Source organism: Oncorhynchus mykiss, chromosome 28, assembly GCF_057628025.1.
Source record: "Oncorhynchus mykiss isolate SJ-2025 chromosome 28, ASM5762802v1, whole genome shotgun sequence".
NCBI lineage: Eukaryota > Metazoa > Chordata > Actinopteri > Salmoniformes > Salmonidae > Oncorhynchus > Oncorhynchus mykiss.
In genome coordinates, this window is record NC_143049.1 from 8,443,948 (window position 1) to 8,462,907 (window position 18,960).

The 18,960-nt window shown below is 40.0% G+C and overlaps 1 protein-coding gene across 1 annotated transcript in view; it reads right to left on the reverse strand.

Annotated features, from left to right (window-relative positions):
* LOC110508425 (elongation factor 2b) overlaps positions 1–12,373 on the reverse strand; it is a 28,214-nt gene extending 15,841 nt beyond the window's left edge. Inside the window, exons 1-2 of the mRNA XM_021588943.3 lie at positions 12,284–12,373; positions 4,354–4,568 (exon numbers count right to left, since the gene is read on the reverse strand). Of these exons, the coding sequence (XP_021444618.1) occupies positions 4,354–4,568; positions 12,284–12,286 (218 nt within the window). The 5' untranslated portion in view covers positions 12,287–12,373. The remainder of the gene's footprint in view (positions 1–4,353; positions 4,569–12,283) is intronic.
* Positions 12,374–18,960: the final 6,587 nt, after the last annotated feature.

An 18,960-nucleotide genomic window follows, 5' to 3' on the forward strand; every position in this document is an offset into this window, starting at 1 on the left:
AACACTATTGTAGATATTTGGCCTTGTGTTTTAGGGTGTCCAGCTGAAAGGTGAATTTTCTCCCAGTGTCTGAAAACCATGTTTTTCTCTAGGATTTTTCCTGTGCTTAGCTCTATTCTGTTTCTTTTTATCCCAACAAGTGCTGAGGAGTATTTCAGTCTGTAATAAAGCCCTTTTGGGGAAACAAATTACATTCATTCTGATTGGGTGGCCCCGACTGTCAAGTTTGGGTGGCCCCGACTGTCAAGTCATGTGAAATCCAGAGATTAGGGCCTAATGAATTTCTTTCAGTAGACTGATGTCCTTATATGAACTGTAACTCAGTAAAATCTTTTAAATGGTTGCGTTTATATTTTTTGTTCAGTATACAATGGTTATATCCTATGGATCAACAACAATCACAGCCATTAAACTGTTAAACTGTTTTAAAAGTCACCATTGGCATCATGGTGAAATCCCTGAGCTGTTTACTTCCTCGCCAGCAACGGAGTTAGGAAGGCCGCCTGTATCTTTGTAGTGACTGGGTGTATTGATTCACCATCCAAAGTGTAAGTAATAACTTCACCATGCTCAAAGGGATATTCTGTCTTTTATTTTACCCATCTACCAATAGGTGCCTTTTTTTGCTAGGCATTGGAAATCCTCCCTGTTTGTGGTTGAATCCGTTTGAAATTCACTGTTCGACTGAGGGATGTTACAGATCTCTCTGTACCCCACACACAGAATTGAGGTAGTCATTAAAAATAAAAAAGTTGAGGCAAAAGCTATATGAACATGGCGATAAGCCAGGAAAGTACTTGGCATACCTAGCTAAAAAGAGAGCTGACTCTCAGTCAATTGCTACTATTACTGACTGATGGTAATCACTTATATGAAAATAAATTGATAAGTGACTCATTTAAGAAATTTTATACAAATCTTTATGCCTCAGAACTGCCAAATGATGCACCCAAATTAATGGAGAACTTCTTTTGTAAGATTGAGCTCCCTACTATCTCCGAAGAGCAGCGGTCCCTCCTTAATGCCCCTATTACCAAGGAAGAGATAATGTTCGCAATTAAGAATCTGCAAAATGGTAAGGCCCCAAGACCAGACGGGTTTTGTAGTGAGTTCTATAAAGAGTTCCATGGCTTGATCCTTGAGCCATTGCGGGATATGTTTAATCACTCATTTTCAAATGACCAACTCCCTCAAACGCTGAGAGAAGCCAACATTTCACTTATTCTCAAAAAGGGAAAATGTCCAGAGTCTTGTTCCTCGTACAGACCAATTTCCCTTCTGAATGTGGATAGAAAATTGCTTTCTAAAATTCTAGCCACAAGATTAGAGGACTCACTGCCATTAATTGTGAAAGGAGACCAAACTGGCTTCATTAAGGGCCGTAAGTCATGCAACAATGTCAGGCGGCTTCTTAATGTAATTCAAGCTTACCAACAAAGTGCTGTGGATGGTCTGGTGCTCTCCCTAGATGCTGAGAAAGCATTTGATCGTGTGGAGTGGCCTTACCTATTATTTGCTCTAAATAAATTTGGTCTGGGTGACAACTTTATAAAATGGGTGAAAGTTTTATATGATGATCCTCAGGCTGCTGTCCTTACTAATGGGCTAAGGTCAAATAACTTCTCTATACACAGAGGTACCAGACAGGGCTGTCCTTTATCCCCCCTCTTTGCACTCGTTATGGAACCACTGGCTGAGGCCATCAGGGTAACGCCTGCTATACAGGGGCTGCTCATTGGTGATGTTCACCATAAAATAAGCTTGTATGCTGATGATGTCCTGATATTCATCTCTAGTCCCGAGACTTCAATTACAGCTCTTATTAATATTATTGAATTATTCAGCGAATTCTCAGGCTACAAGATTAACCTAACTAAGTCAGAGGCTATGCCACTTGGTAGCCTGCACTCTGTACCTAATACTTCTCCCCCCTTCCCTTTTAAATGGTCTCCCTCAGGTTTCATGTATCTGGGTATATTTGTAACTCCTAAATTCCAGCAAATGTACAAAGCCAATTTTGTTCCCTTGTTTGATACAATAAGACAGGATCTGGAGCGCTGGAACTCTCTCCCGATTTCTTGGTTGGGTAGAATATCCCTCTTGAAAATGAACATTTTACCTAGACTACTCTACCCAATCCAAATGATCCCAGTATTACTCTCCAATAAGGTAATAAAGGATGTAAATGGATGGCTAAGTTCCTTTATATGGAGTAAACGCAAACCAAGACTTAAGATGGCAATATTGCAGCTGCCAAGTTCTATGGGCGGCTTGGACCTGCCCAATATCAAGTTCTATCAATGGTGTGCCCACCTTTGTTATATTTCTGACTGGATCACAAATGATGACTCCTCTATTTGGTTAGACATTGAGACTTCTCTTTCAAAATACCCCTTACAGGATCTTATTTTTCAGAAGTTTTAAGTCTGTAGAAGATCACTGCAATAATCCCGTTACACTTAACACACTCAAAGTATGGAGGTCAGTTCAACGCTTCCTGGGAAGGTCCAAACTAACCTCTGCTCTTACCCCAATTCTTAACAACCCAGATTTCAGTCCAGGATTGCTGGATGCCGGCTTTAACTCTTGGCTTAATAAGGGCATACGCAGGCTAAATGACTTATTTGTTGATAAGATTTTGTTGTCATTTGAGCAGATGGTCGAGAAATATCGACTCCCAAAGCAGGACTTTTTCCGCTTCCTACAAGTAAGACATTATATCCTGAAGGGCACCACCTTAATTGGTAACCCTGATGTGTCTATCATTGAAAGAATGCTTTTTTTCCCACAAAGGAAAATGTCTTTAAGTCTGTTTTATGATACTTTAAGGTCCTTTTCTGCTGTCAACACACAGAGGGTGAAACAAGTGTGGGAGAAAGAATTGTCTGTTACTATTGACGAAGAGATGTGGGAGGACATTTGGAGATATGCAAAAACAATATCTATATGTAATCGTACTAGAGCAATCCAATTAAGAATAATACACAGATTGCATATATCCCCAAATCGCAGACATGCTTTTAGCCCCACCTCCTCTTCCCCTCAGTGTCTTAAATGCAAAACTGATACAGGCACCCTAACACATTGTTTATGGTCATGTACCAAAATACAAAGATACTGGTCTGGTGTTCTGCAAGAAATTGAAAAGATCCTAGAGGTTGATCTAGAGTTGGACCCAGTTTCTTTACTGTTAGGTCTCCCTAGTAGGCAGGTTACTTCTGTAGGTAAAAGGAGGCTTTACAACATCCTTACCTTCGCAGCGAGGAAAAACATCCTTTTACAGTGGATTAGTGATAAGGTTCCTTCTATTAAAGATTGGCATAAGATACTATTTGAATGGGTGCCTCTGGAATATCTGACATGTACATTGCATTCTAAAACAGACCAATTCTACAAAGTATGGGAACCTTATCTAAATTACCTAGAACCTGAGGTATCAGCTATTATGCTGCAAGGATTCTCGTAGAATGACAGGCATGTATGTATTTCAGAACTACACTGTACGTTCCATGTGTGGAACCTAACCTTTTGGTTTAAACTGAGCTTTTTTGTTTCATTTCTGTTTGTAAGTTTGTTTAAAATAATAAAATAAAAAACATTATAAAAAATAAAATAAAAAGTTAAACACTAGTGCAGAGTCCATGCAACTTACTAAGCAAAGTTTTACTCTTGAACTCATTTAGGCTTACCATAAAGGGTTGAATACTTGATTCAAGACATTTCAGCTTTTCATTTGTAAAAAATTCTAAAAACATAATTCCATTGTGGGGTGTTGTGTGTAGGCCAGTGACCATCTCAATTTAATCCGTTTTAAATTCAGGTGTAACAAAATGTGTCAAGTCAAGGGGTTTGAATACTTTCTGAAGGCACTGTATGCTAGCTAAGCCCATATGAAAGTGTGCATTTTACAACACACTGTCCTCCGTACAACACTGTTCATATGATAGAAATATACAACCGTGGGAAAAGACAGTTATCAGAAACTGACCTGTGGTCTATAGAAGATCACATGAGGGTAGTGAAGATACAGACCTCACTCTTCAAGTTTGAGAAACTACTTTAAAATAATTTACATGTATTCAGATGAAGGCCAAGTCGTAATGTCAATGATTTTAACAAAAACATTTTTTAAAACTCAAGCAACATACAACCTACCAATTCCTATACTGTAGATGTAAGATCCAAACACACGCACTCCTGGGTTCTATTCACTATGAATGAAACCGAGGCAAACGGGCCAAAACTGGGACAGACGACATGAACTTGTCCCATTAAGAAACCCTTGTTTTCGATTTTAGTTGCAAAACGTTTTGCAACAGTGTGCACTAATGAATATGACCCTGTACTACTTACGTGGACTTGATGGTAATACACCGCTCCTGCTCGTCTTTGCGTGTGTCTGTGAAGCGGGTCTCTCCGGCGCGAGACCCTGCAATGATCCCGGCTTTAGACACCAGGGAGTCCGTCAGCGTGGACTTGCCGTGGTCCACGTGAGCGATCACAGACATGTTACGGATGTTGGACTTCTTGTCCATGATCGCACGGATCTGGTCCACTGTAAAGTTCACCTGGAGAGCACAGATCAATCAAGACATTATTGTAAAAAAAAATAATAATATGCTCTCGTCTTGATGACTAGCCCGGCTAAATAAAAGGGTTTATTCAGTCATTTGGGGCGAACCCTAACTCACGCATGTCAAATGCTCACTTACGTCTCCCAATGACATGCATGACTATGGGACTCTTTACACTACTTTGAAGACACAAACTAGGTCCAAGTGAGATAATTGCATAGTGTAAAGAGACAGATCTAGATTCAAATCTCTTTAAGGGATACCTCCGGAGGTAATGTGGGAGACCTCTTCACCACATACCCTCCTCTGAGGAGTAGTTTAAAGATAATGGCTCTCCCACATCACATCTCACTGGAAGAATTACCTTAATACCAGTAGACAGCATTTTTGCAGTTAACAAAAATGCGAATCATTGCGCAACACTATGTACAATATGGTTTTGATGAAAAGCTCCTGTATAGCTCTAATAACCAAAATAAGGATGGCTATCTATTTATTATGGTACACTGCACTCACGTGAAGCAAGACTGTAGCTTAGGCCACACCATACCCAAGGCTAGTGTAAAAAGTAGCAAATCTGAAAAAGATCTGACATACTAAAGGGGCGGCAGGGTAGCCTAGTGGTTAGGGCGTTGGACTAGTAACCGGAAGGTTGCAAGTTCAAACCCCCGAGCTGACAAGGTCAGGCAGTTCCTAGGCCGTCATTGAAAATAAGACCGTCCTAGAGCTTTGAAATATGATGTGTTACAAGTCATCTGGACAATAGAATGAGTAAAAAGGCTAGGCTGAAAAACTGCCAAAGGAAGTTCATTAAAGAGCATGGTCATTACACAGGTGCTGGGGAAAATAAAATACCCTTTTTTCAATTTTCACCTAAATGACATACCTAAATCTAACTGCCTGCAACTCAGGCCCTGAAGCAAGGATATGCATATTCTTGGTACCATTTGAAAAGAAACACTTTGAAGTTTGTGGAAATGTGAATTGCATGTAGGAGAATAACAATAGATCTGGTAGAAGAAAATACAAATCTTTGAAATGCAAGAGAATTGTCCCAGTTCTAGCCATCTCTGGTTGTAATTCCGATAGTGTCCACAAGATGGCAGCAGTGTATGTGTGAAGTTTCAGATGGATATCTTGAAAAGTCCCCAAGTACATTTGGGCATGAAGGGGACATTTGCATTCATATTCCATTTTTCTGTAATAATATCATCAAATCTGTACACTTGGACTTTGGTTTAGCTTTCCAAGTATTAGTATCCATGTTATAGGATCAACATTTACAAAACAACCAGTTTTCATAACTGAATATTCTTCTATGGTTGTGTCCAAAAGGAAAAGGCATGCTGTCGCAAAAGGTTAGCGCCTACATTTTTCAACCGAGACAGGGTTGCTGGATACCCACATAAAACCCAGCTCATTAGCTATCTAGCTAGCTTTGTTTGACCCCGATTGGTGCTTATTTGACAAAGATACAGTCCTTCAAGTGATGGCCGCCCGTGTCATCGGCTAAAGGATATACTACACCCCTTATGAAATAGTGAAGTCTTACCTTCTAGGATAGAGACGAATGTGATTTGACTCGTTGAAACAACATTTAGGGTGAGATTTTCACAGATACCTTTCTTGCAAATTGAACGAGTGGAAATACAAAAATCAATCATACGTGCTATATTTAGGATATATTTAGGATATGAAAAAGGATTTTATCTAACAAAACGACACTTCACGTTATCTCTGGAACTCTTTGGATGATAAATCAGAGCAAGATTTCAGAATGTAAGTACACAGGTGAAGTTATCAAACCTATCGCATTGAAAAAAAGTGTTAGGAGCTCCTCAAACAATTGCATGGAATTTTTGCCATAATAGCTACTGTAAATTGTACAGTTATATTAACAATAATTGAAGCTTTCAGCCAATAACACACATCTATACCAACATTTGTGGTTTCTCTCAAATCTGCATAATGTGGTGCATGATGTATAACTGTCCCGTTAACGGGACGCCTATCCCTATTAACTAGCATAATATTATTACTAAACCCTAGAATTATGGTTATGGCTAGGGTTAAGTTCTTCCGGCAAACAGTATGGTTTATAGCTCTTAGTCCCCTGTGGTCATTTGCGGGTAGTACATTACTTATTCGCAACACTCACTGGGCTCAAATTCAGAGGCAGAAAGTGCATCAGATCTACAAATCAATGAGCTAGGCTCATCCATTTGGTTTGCAACTCAGTGAACATGTGCAGCATACGCTCAAGTCGTTGCCTATGAACATAGATTGACACATATCAAATTAGAGCAGCCATTTAGAAACAAATCTAAAAATATAAAAAAAATGGATTATTTCATAAAACAAATATGGCAGTTTAAAAATCGGCCACAACTTGAAAAAGACAGGGACACCCGTTTTGAGGTGTTACACCTTTTTCTGAAAAAAAGATGGTTAATCATGACCAGAAAATTTTTCACTTTTGCTGGATAGGCACCAGCCATCTCTAGCACCATGGGTCACCACAATGTGATATCACTCACCAAGTAGCCGTAAACATGTTAATATTGAAGTAGAACTGACAGTGTTTTAGCAACATTTTAATTAAAATCTGTTCATATACACCCACAGGAACGTGAGCACCCAAAGAACACAGTGGCCTCCATCATTATTAAATGCAAGAAGTTTGGAACCACCAAGACTCTTCGTAGAGCTGGCCGCCCAGCCAAACAGAGCAATCGGGAGAGAAGGGCTTTTTGGTCAGGGGAGTGACCAAGAACCTGATGGTCACTGACAGCTCCAGAGTTCCTCTGTGGACATGGGAGAAACTTCCAGAAGGACAACCATCTCTGCAGCACTCCACGTTGGTAGAGACGGAATCCACTCAGAATCGGAATCCACTCAGTAAAAACCACATGACAGCCCGCTTGGAGTTTACCAAAAGTTCCTAAAGACTCACAGACCATGAGAAAGAAGATTCTCTGGTCTGATGAAACCAAGATTAAACTCTTTGGCCTGAATGCCAAGCATCATGTCTGGAGGAAACCTGGCACCATCCCTATGGTGAAGCATGGTGGTGGCAGCATCATGCTGTGGAGATATTTTTCAGGGACTGGGATCAAGGGAAAGATGAACGGATCAAAGTACAAAGAGATCCTTGATGAAAATCTGCTCCAGAGCGCTCAGGACCTCAGACTGGGGCGAAGGTTCACTATCCAACAGGACAACGACCCGAAGCACACAGCCAAGAGAACACAGGAGTGGCTTTGGGACAAGTCTCTGAATGTCCTTGAGTGGCCCAGCCAGATCCCAGACTTGTACCTGATCGAACATCTCTGGAGAGACCTGAGAAAAGCTGTGCAGTGACACTCCACATCCAACCTGACAAAGCTTGAGAGGATTTGCAGAGAAGAACCCATGTGCCAACGCTTGTTGCATCATACACAAGACGACTCAAGGCTGTAATCGCTGCCAAAGGTGCTTCAACATAGTACTGAGTAAAAGGTCTGAATACTTAGGTAAATGTGATTTATTTTATTTTATACATTTGCAAACATTTTTTAAATGGGGTTTACGTTGTCTTTATGGGGTATTGTGTGAAGATTGAAGGGGGAGGGGGGGGGGGGTCAATTTAATACATTTTAGAATAAGGCTGTAATAATGTAACAATGTGGAAAAAGTCAAGGGGTCAGAATACTTTCCAAATGCACTGTAGATATGATCCTTCACATTTTCACAAATCCATAGAATTTGGGGGAATTACATATAGTAAAGGCATCTGTAAAAATTCTATAGCAATATAGCGCAGGAAAGCAGCCGTGCTTTTGGACAAATAGACACGACAGTAAATAAATAAAAACATATTGTCCAGGACCGGAGTCTACGCAGACGTGCTACAGCCAATCAGAGCTACAGTACGCCTATATGTAAATAATCAATTTACCACACAGGCCTGCCATCATTCACTTTGAACTGAGCATTTACAGGCAGTAGCCACAGCTCAAATTAAGATCGTTAGAACACATTCGCCAACAGCCACCTGAATGGATTTGTGCAAATATGTAAATACCAAGGGAGTCCTCTTACATTTGGGAACGTCACAGTCCTATTGATCAAATTAACATGAACAAAAAGGTAGGCTCTCTCTCCCTCACTTTCTTATGCACATCAACAAATGCTAGCCAGAGGAGCTAAAAATCTTACGAGGGAACATTAGATGAACCTTCTCAAACTTTCAGCTAGTTGCTGTCAAAATTGCACTGATAAACAGTGGGAAGTAGTAGCCTGCTCATCCTTCTGCAGCTTGCCCCAACCCACATTTTTAACAACTGAATGGGAACATTCGCACGGGCCATATTGGAAAAACAAACAAGTGAATTCACTGGCCATTTTTTTATTTGAAAAAAATTATAGCCCTTTATAATGTCCACTTATGTACATAAAATGCTATATTTAGCATCCTAACAAAAAACAAAGAAATATTTGTCCAGCCCATGGTGCTATGCTTGCAGATGTGCATAATATGATGTGACCCTAATCAAAAAGTATTTAACGCCAAAAAAAACTAAGCTATAGGTTGTAACATTTAACCCTCCTGTTGTGTTCGTTTCATGTTAATTAATTCTGTGTTCCCGGTCCAAAATGACCACCCCATTATAGCTGATTATAAATCCATAATATATCTAATATCTAATGTTAGATATTTTTATCAACTTAAGTTCTTGTGAACTTAACAATTTGGAACTTATATTTGCTATGTATGGCCCGTAGGCTTCATGCAACTTGTTTTTGAGTTTAAAAAAAGGAAAAAGGCATAATGTATGGATTATTTTGACTTTTTTTTTAAATACTCAGATGAAACATATTGTGCTATTTATCAGACTACTTTGTGTCAATGTTTAACAGGGACTCTCTCCTCACCAGTGTCATGATCAAAGATATGATCAAGAGACTCACATACTTTATCGTTTGGTCATTGTGCTGCCACAGAATGCATTGTGAGCAAGGCCTCAAAAAAGCTCTATATACCAGAGGTGCCAGAAAAATTCTATATATTATTGAACCAATGTTGCAATTGGTTTGTGAGACTGTCAATAGGTGTGGTTCCCCTGGGGAAAAGGTTCCCGTGGGGGACGCCATGGAAGCTAAGAAGGGGACTGAGGGTGTGTGCTCAAACACACATGCATGTGGGGGTCTGGGAGAGGAAGTGTGTCCATCTGAGGAATGGGCATGTGCCTGAATTAAATTTTACACACTAATTGTAATCTCACCCAATAATTTCGAATGACCGGTCATTTTTGACCGGGAACGCCACAGATGCCCTGTGTTGACAAAGTCATGGAACCTTATAATAATCAGATTAAATGAATGACATTTTTCAGAGAATCGGTCCAATTTGACTGGAACACAGGAGGGTTAAACATGTTCTTCATTGTTTATGCACTGCATGGATCGCTGTCTGGTTGAATGCAGCATTGCTGTATGGTGCACTCAAAATGTATTGTAGTCGAGTAGCCAACCTAGGCTACTGCTCAAATGTTGTAATAATAGGCTTGCTTGTTTCTAATTCAGGCTGTAAGTAGTAGATGACAACTAATTTACACTCGCTTGTGTGTCCTAGTCAGCCCACAGGCCTTGTGCATGCTGAATGGGTGAAGGCAGCAAACAATGTACAGGCCAGCTGTGATTTACAACCTGACAGCAATATTTTTTTGGAATACCAAGAAATGTATTGAACTGCATCCATCTTTTCTGCCAACAATACCTTACTGTATGTCATGGGATTTTTAGTCAAATAGAACCAACCTATTTTAAAAGCTCTTATAAAGTTGGTTTTGAAGCATAAACCAGGAATTTGATATTTCTGACTGATATGATTATTTTCATATCTGCAAAGTAGTTTAAACATTCAGTTCTACTTTAACTTACCTGAGGTAAGCTTTGGCATGGGTCCCCAGATCCTCAAAAAGTTATACAGTTGCACCATCCTGACAGGTTGCATCAGCGCCTGGAATGGCAACTGTTCGGCATCAGACCGTAAGGCGCTACAGTACATCACTGGGGCCAGGTTTCCTGCCATCCAGGACCTATATACACACTAGGCTGTGTCATAGGAAGGCCCAAAAATGGTCAAAGACTCCAGGCACCCAAGTCATAGACATTCTCTCTGCTACCGCATGGCAAGCGGTACCGGAGCGCCAAGTCTAGGGCCAAAAGGCTCCTTTAACTTCTTCTACCCCCAAGCCATAAGACTACTGAAAAAGTAATTAAAAAATGGCCACCCAGACTATTTACATTGTTCTTACGCTGCTGCTACTCGCAGCTTATTATCTATGCAGTCACTTTACATGTACAAATCACCTAGACTAACCTGTACCCCCTCACATCGACCCCCGTATATAGCCTTGTTATTGTATTACTTTTTAACTTTCCTTTATTTAGTAAATATTTCCTTAACTATTTATTTCAACTGCATTGTTGGTTATGGGCATTTCAGAGTAAGGTCTACATTGGTTGTATTCAGCACATGTGAATAATAACATTAGATTTGAAGCCTACAAGGCAGTGGAGGTTGCTGAGGGGAGGACGGCTCATAAAATGGCTGGAGAGGAGCGAATGGAATCAAACACATGGAACCCATTTCTTTAATGTATTTGACACGTTCCACATATTGCGCTCCAGCCATTACCACGAGCCCGTCCTCTCCAATTAAAGGTGCCACCAACCTCCTGTGTTACAAGGTTTACGCGGGTAGATCTCATTGCTAACAATAGCGAAGCTGCAATGTGACGCAGAACAATGGGATGGGAACAGAACGTTCGGGAGGCGAGTTGGTGCCACGGTGTTATTAATACGAGATGGGAGGGTGAAAAATTCACTCAAATTAGGTCTGTTTTTTCGCGATTACTTCAAAACTACGGCAAGCAGCTGGGGCATACGGTATTATTAAACTGGGCTCCATGACGGATGCAATAAACTCATTTTAAATCAGAGAATGTAAACATTTAATGTGTCCAGCCTACTATAATAGAAAACGGTGACGCACTAAAGGGAATTGCCCATTGTGCACAACTGCATCACGCTGCACTTGCAGGCCTACATTTTTGCGATTCCAGCACATACCTGTAACTAGCCAATTTCTCTCAAACAAAGTAATGCCCCCCCTTGACCAAATAAGACGTTTTACTGCAGGTGGCCAATTTAGAGAACTTGAACATTATGTGCTAGCTAATGTACGTCATTCATTTACAATTAGACACGGGGCACAGTTACCAACTGTTTTGAATACCGATACAATGACACTTGTGAACAGTTAAAGTTACTGTGGTCAAAAACACTGTAAAGTCCTGTCCTCCCAAAAGCAAAGCGGGTGACAGTTACAGACAACCCCTAAAGATGGCTAACTAGACAATAAAAACCAAAATGACAGCTGCGTAGATTCAGACATTCCTCAAACGAAATTATTCAGAGAAATTGGAAGCTTTCAAATCAGTAACTCAAATTGAGGTTTATTTAGCGTTGTCCGCTGCGGTTTTCTAAACATCGTCATGCCGTTCGAACAGATGGAGCATCCATCTTCGGTTCGGAGGCTGCTTCACCCGGCCCGGTTAATTTCACCGGTCACGGACGAAGGACATGAGCCAACTCTTTACCCACTGACAACACAGAATTTCCGGTTCACCTAATTATGGTAAAACACTTCAAACTCGACTTACCATTTTGCCTGATGTTCGTAGATGAACTTGTTGGTCAAATGAACACTGCGAATACACCGCCTTCCTCGTCCAAGGCAAGGCAGGAAAGAGAACGCTTATGACAGCCTACGCTGCATTGTATCACGTTTATTTGATAAACTCGGTGTAGTAGCCCTTCGCCACCGAACGGGGCGGGCTTAGTTATGGGCGAGTTCTGCCCGGGCCGACCCCATCCCCCAAACGTTTTCATTTGCGGAGGCTTTCCAGACAGACAAGCTATGGGCAAGAGCCGCGCTCATATAGTTCAGTGGGTTCGCCTGGGCAGGTTCAGTACAAAAAACGTTTTGGAACGTTAGTAGAGATGGCATTAATTATTCTGACATGAATCCTTAGAATCAGATAGGCATGTTTGTTCACGTTCTATATTTATATCTGATCGTTGGCCAATGTTGTCTGCGTTCTCCCGTTGAACGCGGCCCTGGTACCCGCTTGTCCCTACTTATGTGAAGCTAGCCACAATAACGATTACCAACAATAGGGAAATTGGAGCTCGATCCTTCAAAATAAAATAAAAGTCCCTCATTGAACGCGATGCAAACGTATACAAATAGTGTAATTGTGCCATATTTGAACAAGATAATTCTAAACAAGGTTGGAATATTGTTACATAATTTAAAATGAAATACAATAATTCATTAGTTTGACAATAAACATAAAAGGCTGTTGAAATCCCATTGTGGATGTATTAGACTGCATAATTGCAATGGAGGCATACTTACACTAAAACTTCAATTAACTGCTGTCTCAAAAGCCGCCTGTCCCTTTCAGCTGGGCAATGACACACATTGCAGAAAATAAAGGCCTGTTTCAAATAAACAGCAAGTCAAATAAAATCACATTTTATTTATCACATGCACCAAATAAAACTGGTGTAAACTTTACTGTGAAATGCTTGTTTACAAACCTTTCCCAACAGAGCTAAAAAATATATATATATATATATATAATATACAAAATACAAAAGTAACTAACACAAGGAATAAAATCAAATGCACAATAATTTAGCTATATAGAGTGAACAGTCTATTGCTTGGGTTTCTGGAGTCTTGGGCAATTTCTTGGGCATTCCTCTGAAACAGATATAGAGGTCCTGAATAGCAGGGAGGTCGACCCCAGTTATGTTCTTGGCTGTCGGCATCACCCTTTGTAGCGCTTTGCGGTCAAGGACAGTGTAATTGCCATACCAAGTGGTGATGCAGCCAGTCAAGATGCTCTCGATGGTGCAGCTGTAGAAGTTTTCGAGGATCTGAGGGCCCATACCAAATATTTTCAGCCTCCTGAGTCTAAATTAATTGTTTACCAGGTTACCATGAATTACCATTGATTATTTACAAGGTTTAATGTTTGATTTGTTGCATTAAATAATTCAGTAATGACTCAACAAAAATGATGGCAATCATCCGTTTTCATCGCCAGTAAGAAACTGCTAGCCATTTGCTGCTAACAGCTGGGAACACCTAGCTAACTGACAAGTACAACTGTCAACAACTTCGTGAGTACAGACCCACGGAAATCGGCCGTCGTCCTCTAGTGGCGAAAGTAAGAACTGCCATAAATGCACAGCCGAAAAGAGGAGAATAATTATTCTGTCAAGGATTTTTTTTTAAATTATTATTATTATTTTTTTTTAAATAGAGGTATACCAAGACAAAATAAACGGGGCACAGTGTGTAAATGATAAAACATTAGTGGAGGAAATGAAGAAATAGATTAAAATGCTGGAAATTAATTCTAGAATTAAACAATTAACTATGCAAATGAGCAAAAGCTGTGTACATTAAGGAAATAGACGCCTGGCTCAAATAGAAGCCTGTCTCTAATAAGCGCATGTTGTATTCAGTGATTTAAGCAAATAAACACCTGGGCTTTTAATTGAAGTTTAAAATATGTGGCTCATTTCAAAGTGTTTTCAGAGTCCTGCAGTAAAAGATATGACACTAATACTTGTGTAAACTCTGCATAGTTGTGTTCTGTGGGTGTCACTGAGTAGGCTGATACCCCATTTTATGGGTGCACAATCCATAGAGTTCAATATGCAGTCTAATGGAATTTCAACAGTTATTTTCTGTTTCTTGTCAAACTAATTAATTCTTATATATGACTTTAAATTATGCAACAACATTCCAACCTTGTTTTAATAATTATATAGTTCAAAAATTGAACGATTGCACTATTTTTATTCGTTTGCGTCACTTTTAATGTGGGACTTTTATTCTGAAACCGCACCGCAAATTCCACACATGGAGAATGACAGCAACCGGTGACCATAGCCCAAAGGAGTAAACAAACATTTTCGACGTGTGGAAAGTGAATGCTATAACACCATCATGCATAAAACGTATTTACAGTCATCATAAATTAATAACCACAAAATTGATAAGAAAACAAAGATTTGTATTGTTAGCTTGAGTGGGAAAAACACAGTTACATGATGCAGTGACTGCTGAAGTATCAACATGCAACAACACGTTGTGCCGGATGGAATGCGAATGCACCTCAACCAATGAAAACCTGTGGTGGGCGGGCCGGATCAGGCCGCTTCCGCCCACAGCCGACCAGCCATGTTCATTCAGTGTGCTGCGGTGAGGGGTACTTTGAGCGGTGCGACTTGCTGTGACCAGGCTATGACATGTAATACAGGCACGAAATCCACACGGAGGCACTATTAGTCCAAAAATATTTTGTCAATTCACATAGTTTCCAGTTAATAAATGGAACACAATCTGTCTCACGCCAAAATAATATGTTGCATGGTAGATTATAAAATTGGTCTACCCTCCATAATCATTATAACGATTGGCACACACAGAAACAGACAAAGCGTAAATACAGGACTAAGATTGTATCCTACTAAACCGGCTCTGACGCTCGTTGGATGTGGCAGGGTTTGCAAACTATTACGGACTACAAAATAAAGCCCAGCCGCAAGCTGCCCAGTGACACAAAGGAGGTGATTGTGGACTACAGGAAAAGGAGAGCCGAGCACGCCCCCATTCTCATCGACGGGGCTGTAGTGGAGCAGGTTGAGAGCTTCAAGTTCCTTGGTGTTCACATCACCAACAAACTATCATGGTTCAAACAAACCAAGACAGTCGTGAAGAGGGCACGACAACTTCTATTCCCCCTCGGGAGATTGAACAGATTTGGCATGGGTCCTCAGATCCTCAAAAAGTTCTACAGCTACACCATCAAAAGCATGGTTGCAAAAGCATGGTTGCATCACTGGTTGCATCACTGAGTAGGCTGATACCCCATTTTATGGGTGCACAATCCATAGAGTTCAATATGCAGTCTAATGGAATTTCAACAGTTATTTTCTGTTTCTTGTCAAACTAATTAATTCTTATATATGACTTTAAATTATGCAACAACATTCCAACCTTGTTTTAATAATTATATAGTTCAAAAATTGAACGATTGCACTATTCATATTCGTTTGCGTCACTTTTAATGTGGGACTTTTATTCTGAAACCGCACCGCAAATTCCACACATGGAGAATGACAGCAACCGGTGACCATAGCCCAAAGGAGTAAACAAACATTTTCGACGTGTGGAAAGTGAATGCTATAACACCATCATGCATAAATTGTTGTATTTGTATTCGGCGCATGTAACAAATCAAATTTGTTTTGATTTGATTTGAGAAACATAAAAGGATTTGATAGGATACGTATTATGGTAGCTTCTTGCCCTCTGATAGGGATGGTAAGACTTTTTATCATTATTATTTATTTATTTAAGACATATTGAGACCTAGGTCTCTTTTTCAAATGTGCCCTGCATGATACAACATAAATATACATATTATACACACACCGCATTTTTTTTAAACATAAAAAAATTACATATATATACACACAGTACCAAATCAAATCAAATTTTATTTGTCACATACACATGGTTAGCAGATGTTAATGCGAGTGTAGCAAAATGCTTGTGCTTCTAGTTCCGACCATGAAGAAATATCTAACAAGTAATCTAAAAGTTAAAAGTTTGCCCACGCCTACTCATTCAATGTTTTTTTGTTTTTTTTTGTTGCTATTTTCTACATTGTGGAATAATAGTGAAGACATCAAAACTATGACAAACACACATGGAATCATGTAGTAAGCAATAAGGTGTTAAACAAATCAAAATATATTTTATTTTTGAGATTCTTCAAAGTAGCCACCCTTTGTCTTGATGACAACTTTGCACACTCTCTCATCCAGCGTAACCTGGAATGCTTTTCCAACAGTCTTCAAGGACTTCCCATTTATGCTGAGCACTTGTTGGCTGCTTTTCCTTCACTCTGCGGTCCAACTCATCCCAAACCATTTCAATTGGGTTGAGGTTGGGTGATTGTGGAGGCTAGTTCATCTGATGCAGCAGTCCATCATTCTCCTTCTTGGTCAAATAGCCCTTACACATCCTGGAGGGATGTTGGGTCATTGTCCTGTTGAAAAACAAATTATAGTCCCATTAAGCGCAAACCAGATGGGAGGGCGTATCGCTGCAGAATGCTGTGGTAGCCATGCTGGTTAAGTGTGCCTTGAGTTCTAATTACATCACAGACAGTTCCACCAGCAAAGAGCCGCCACACCCTCACACCTCCTCCTCCATGCTTCACAGTGGGAACCACACATGCGGAGATAATCCGTTCACCTACTCTGCGTCTCACAAAGACACGGCGGTTGGAACCAAAAATCTCAAATTTGGACTCAAAAGACAAAGAGACAGATTTCCACTGGTCTGGTGTCCATTGCTTGTGTTCCTTGGCCCAAGGAAGTATTTGTTATTATTGGTGTCCTTTAGAAGTGGTTTCTTTGCAGCAATTTGACCATGAAGGCCTGATTCACGCGGTCTCCTCTGAACAGTTGAGATGTGTCTGTTACTTGAACTCTGTGAAGCATTTATTTGGGATGCAATTTCTGAGGCTAGTAACTCTAATGAACTCATCCTCTGCAGCAGAGGTAACTCTGGGTCTTCCTTTCCTGTGGTGGTCCTTATGAGAGCCAGTTTCATCACAGTGGTTGATGGTTTCTGTGACTGTACTTGAAGAAACTTGATCTTGAAATTTTCTGCATTGACTTACCATTGACCATGTCTTAAAGTAATGATGGACTGTCGTTTCTCTTTGCTTATTGGAGCTGTTATTGCCATAATATGGACTTACCAAATAGGACTATCTTCTGTATACCACCCCTATCTTGTCACAACACAACTGATTCGCTCAAATGCATTAAGGAAAGAAATTCCACAAATTAACTTAACAAGGCACACCTGTTAATTGAAATGCATTCCAGGTGACTACCTCATTGAAGCTGGATGAGAGAATGCCAAGAGTGTGCAAAGCTGTCAAGGTAAAGTGTGACTACCTTTAAGAATCTCAAATACAATATATATTTTGATTGAACTTTTTTTTGGTTAGTACATGATTCCATATGTGTTATTACATAGTTTTGATGTCTTCCCGATTATTCTGCAACGTAGAAAATAGAAAATGGTATGAGTAGGTGTGTATAAACCTTACTGCATACTGCATATTAAAATACAAATACACAGTCATGGAAAGCACAAATAAAACATCACAAATCAACCAGAAAAACAGTTACATTCCTTCACAAATAAGACCCCAATCAATGCTTAAATGGCCCCTAATGGCACCAGAACGTCAAGATAAAATGTATTTCGAATTTTGTTCCAGCACTACGGTGCTTTAAAGCTAAAAGCAGATTTACCAAGCTCGGTGGAGAACCTAGGAACCTCAAGAGTTAACCAATTCTGTGAACAGTGTCTACACTTCAACAGCTAAATTAGATAAGACACATTTATGAAGTAGGGCCCATTATACAAAAAGGGAGTAATGTAACAGATCTACTGGCCAACCTTTTGATACAGGATGCAGGGTTGCCCAAAATTATGGGCACCATGGCATCCATAGGTTTAAGAGTAGTAGCAGCTGCACTTTGATAAATAATATCACCATGTTACGCAGGGAACACAGGGAACACAACACCCTGCTACACTCAACTCCCCGTGGAGTGAAAGAGGTATGCAACTGTAGATGCAGGTAAGGATGACAAGAGGCAGAATATATTACTGTTTACAGGGAATTTATTTCCTTCCCACAGTAATTTGGGGAAAAGGGTCTGGATGGAACCGAAGCAAAGAAAGTTCAAGTTAAAGAGCCCCCTCTCCTACCTTACCTACCCACAACTTACCTACAGAAGTCGGAAGTTTACATACACCTTAGCCAAATATACAGTGAGGCAAAAAAGTACTTACTTATTATACTTATACTTATTTTCCACCATAATTTGCAAATAAATTCATTAAAAATCCTACAATGTGATTTTCTGGATTTTATTTCTCATTTTGTCTGTCATAGTTGAAGTGTTTTAGTTTTTAAGTGGGAGAACTTGCACAATTGGTGGCTGACTAAATACTTTTTTTGCTCCACTGTAAATAAACCAATTCAATTTACCAAGAAACTCACTGATGAAAATGTGGTTGCCATTCAGTGAGGAAATATAGCCTGGTCCCAGATCTGTTTGTGCACTTGCTATAAGACGTTGGCAAGAAAGCAGAAACAGACAGGCACCCAGGTAAGCCTAAAAAAAATCAACCATCGCACTGATTTAAAAGTGAATGGTA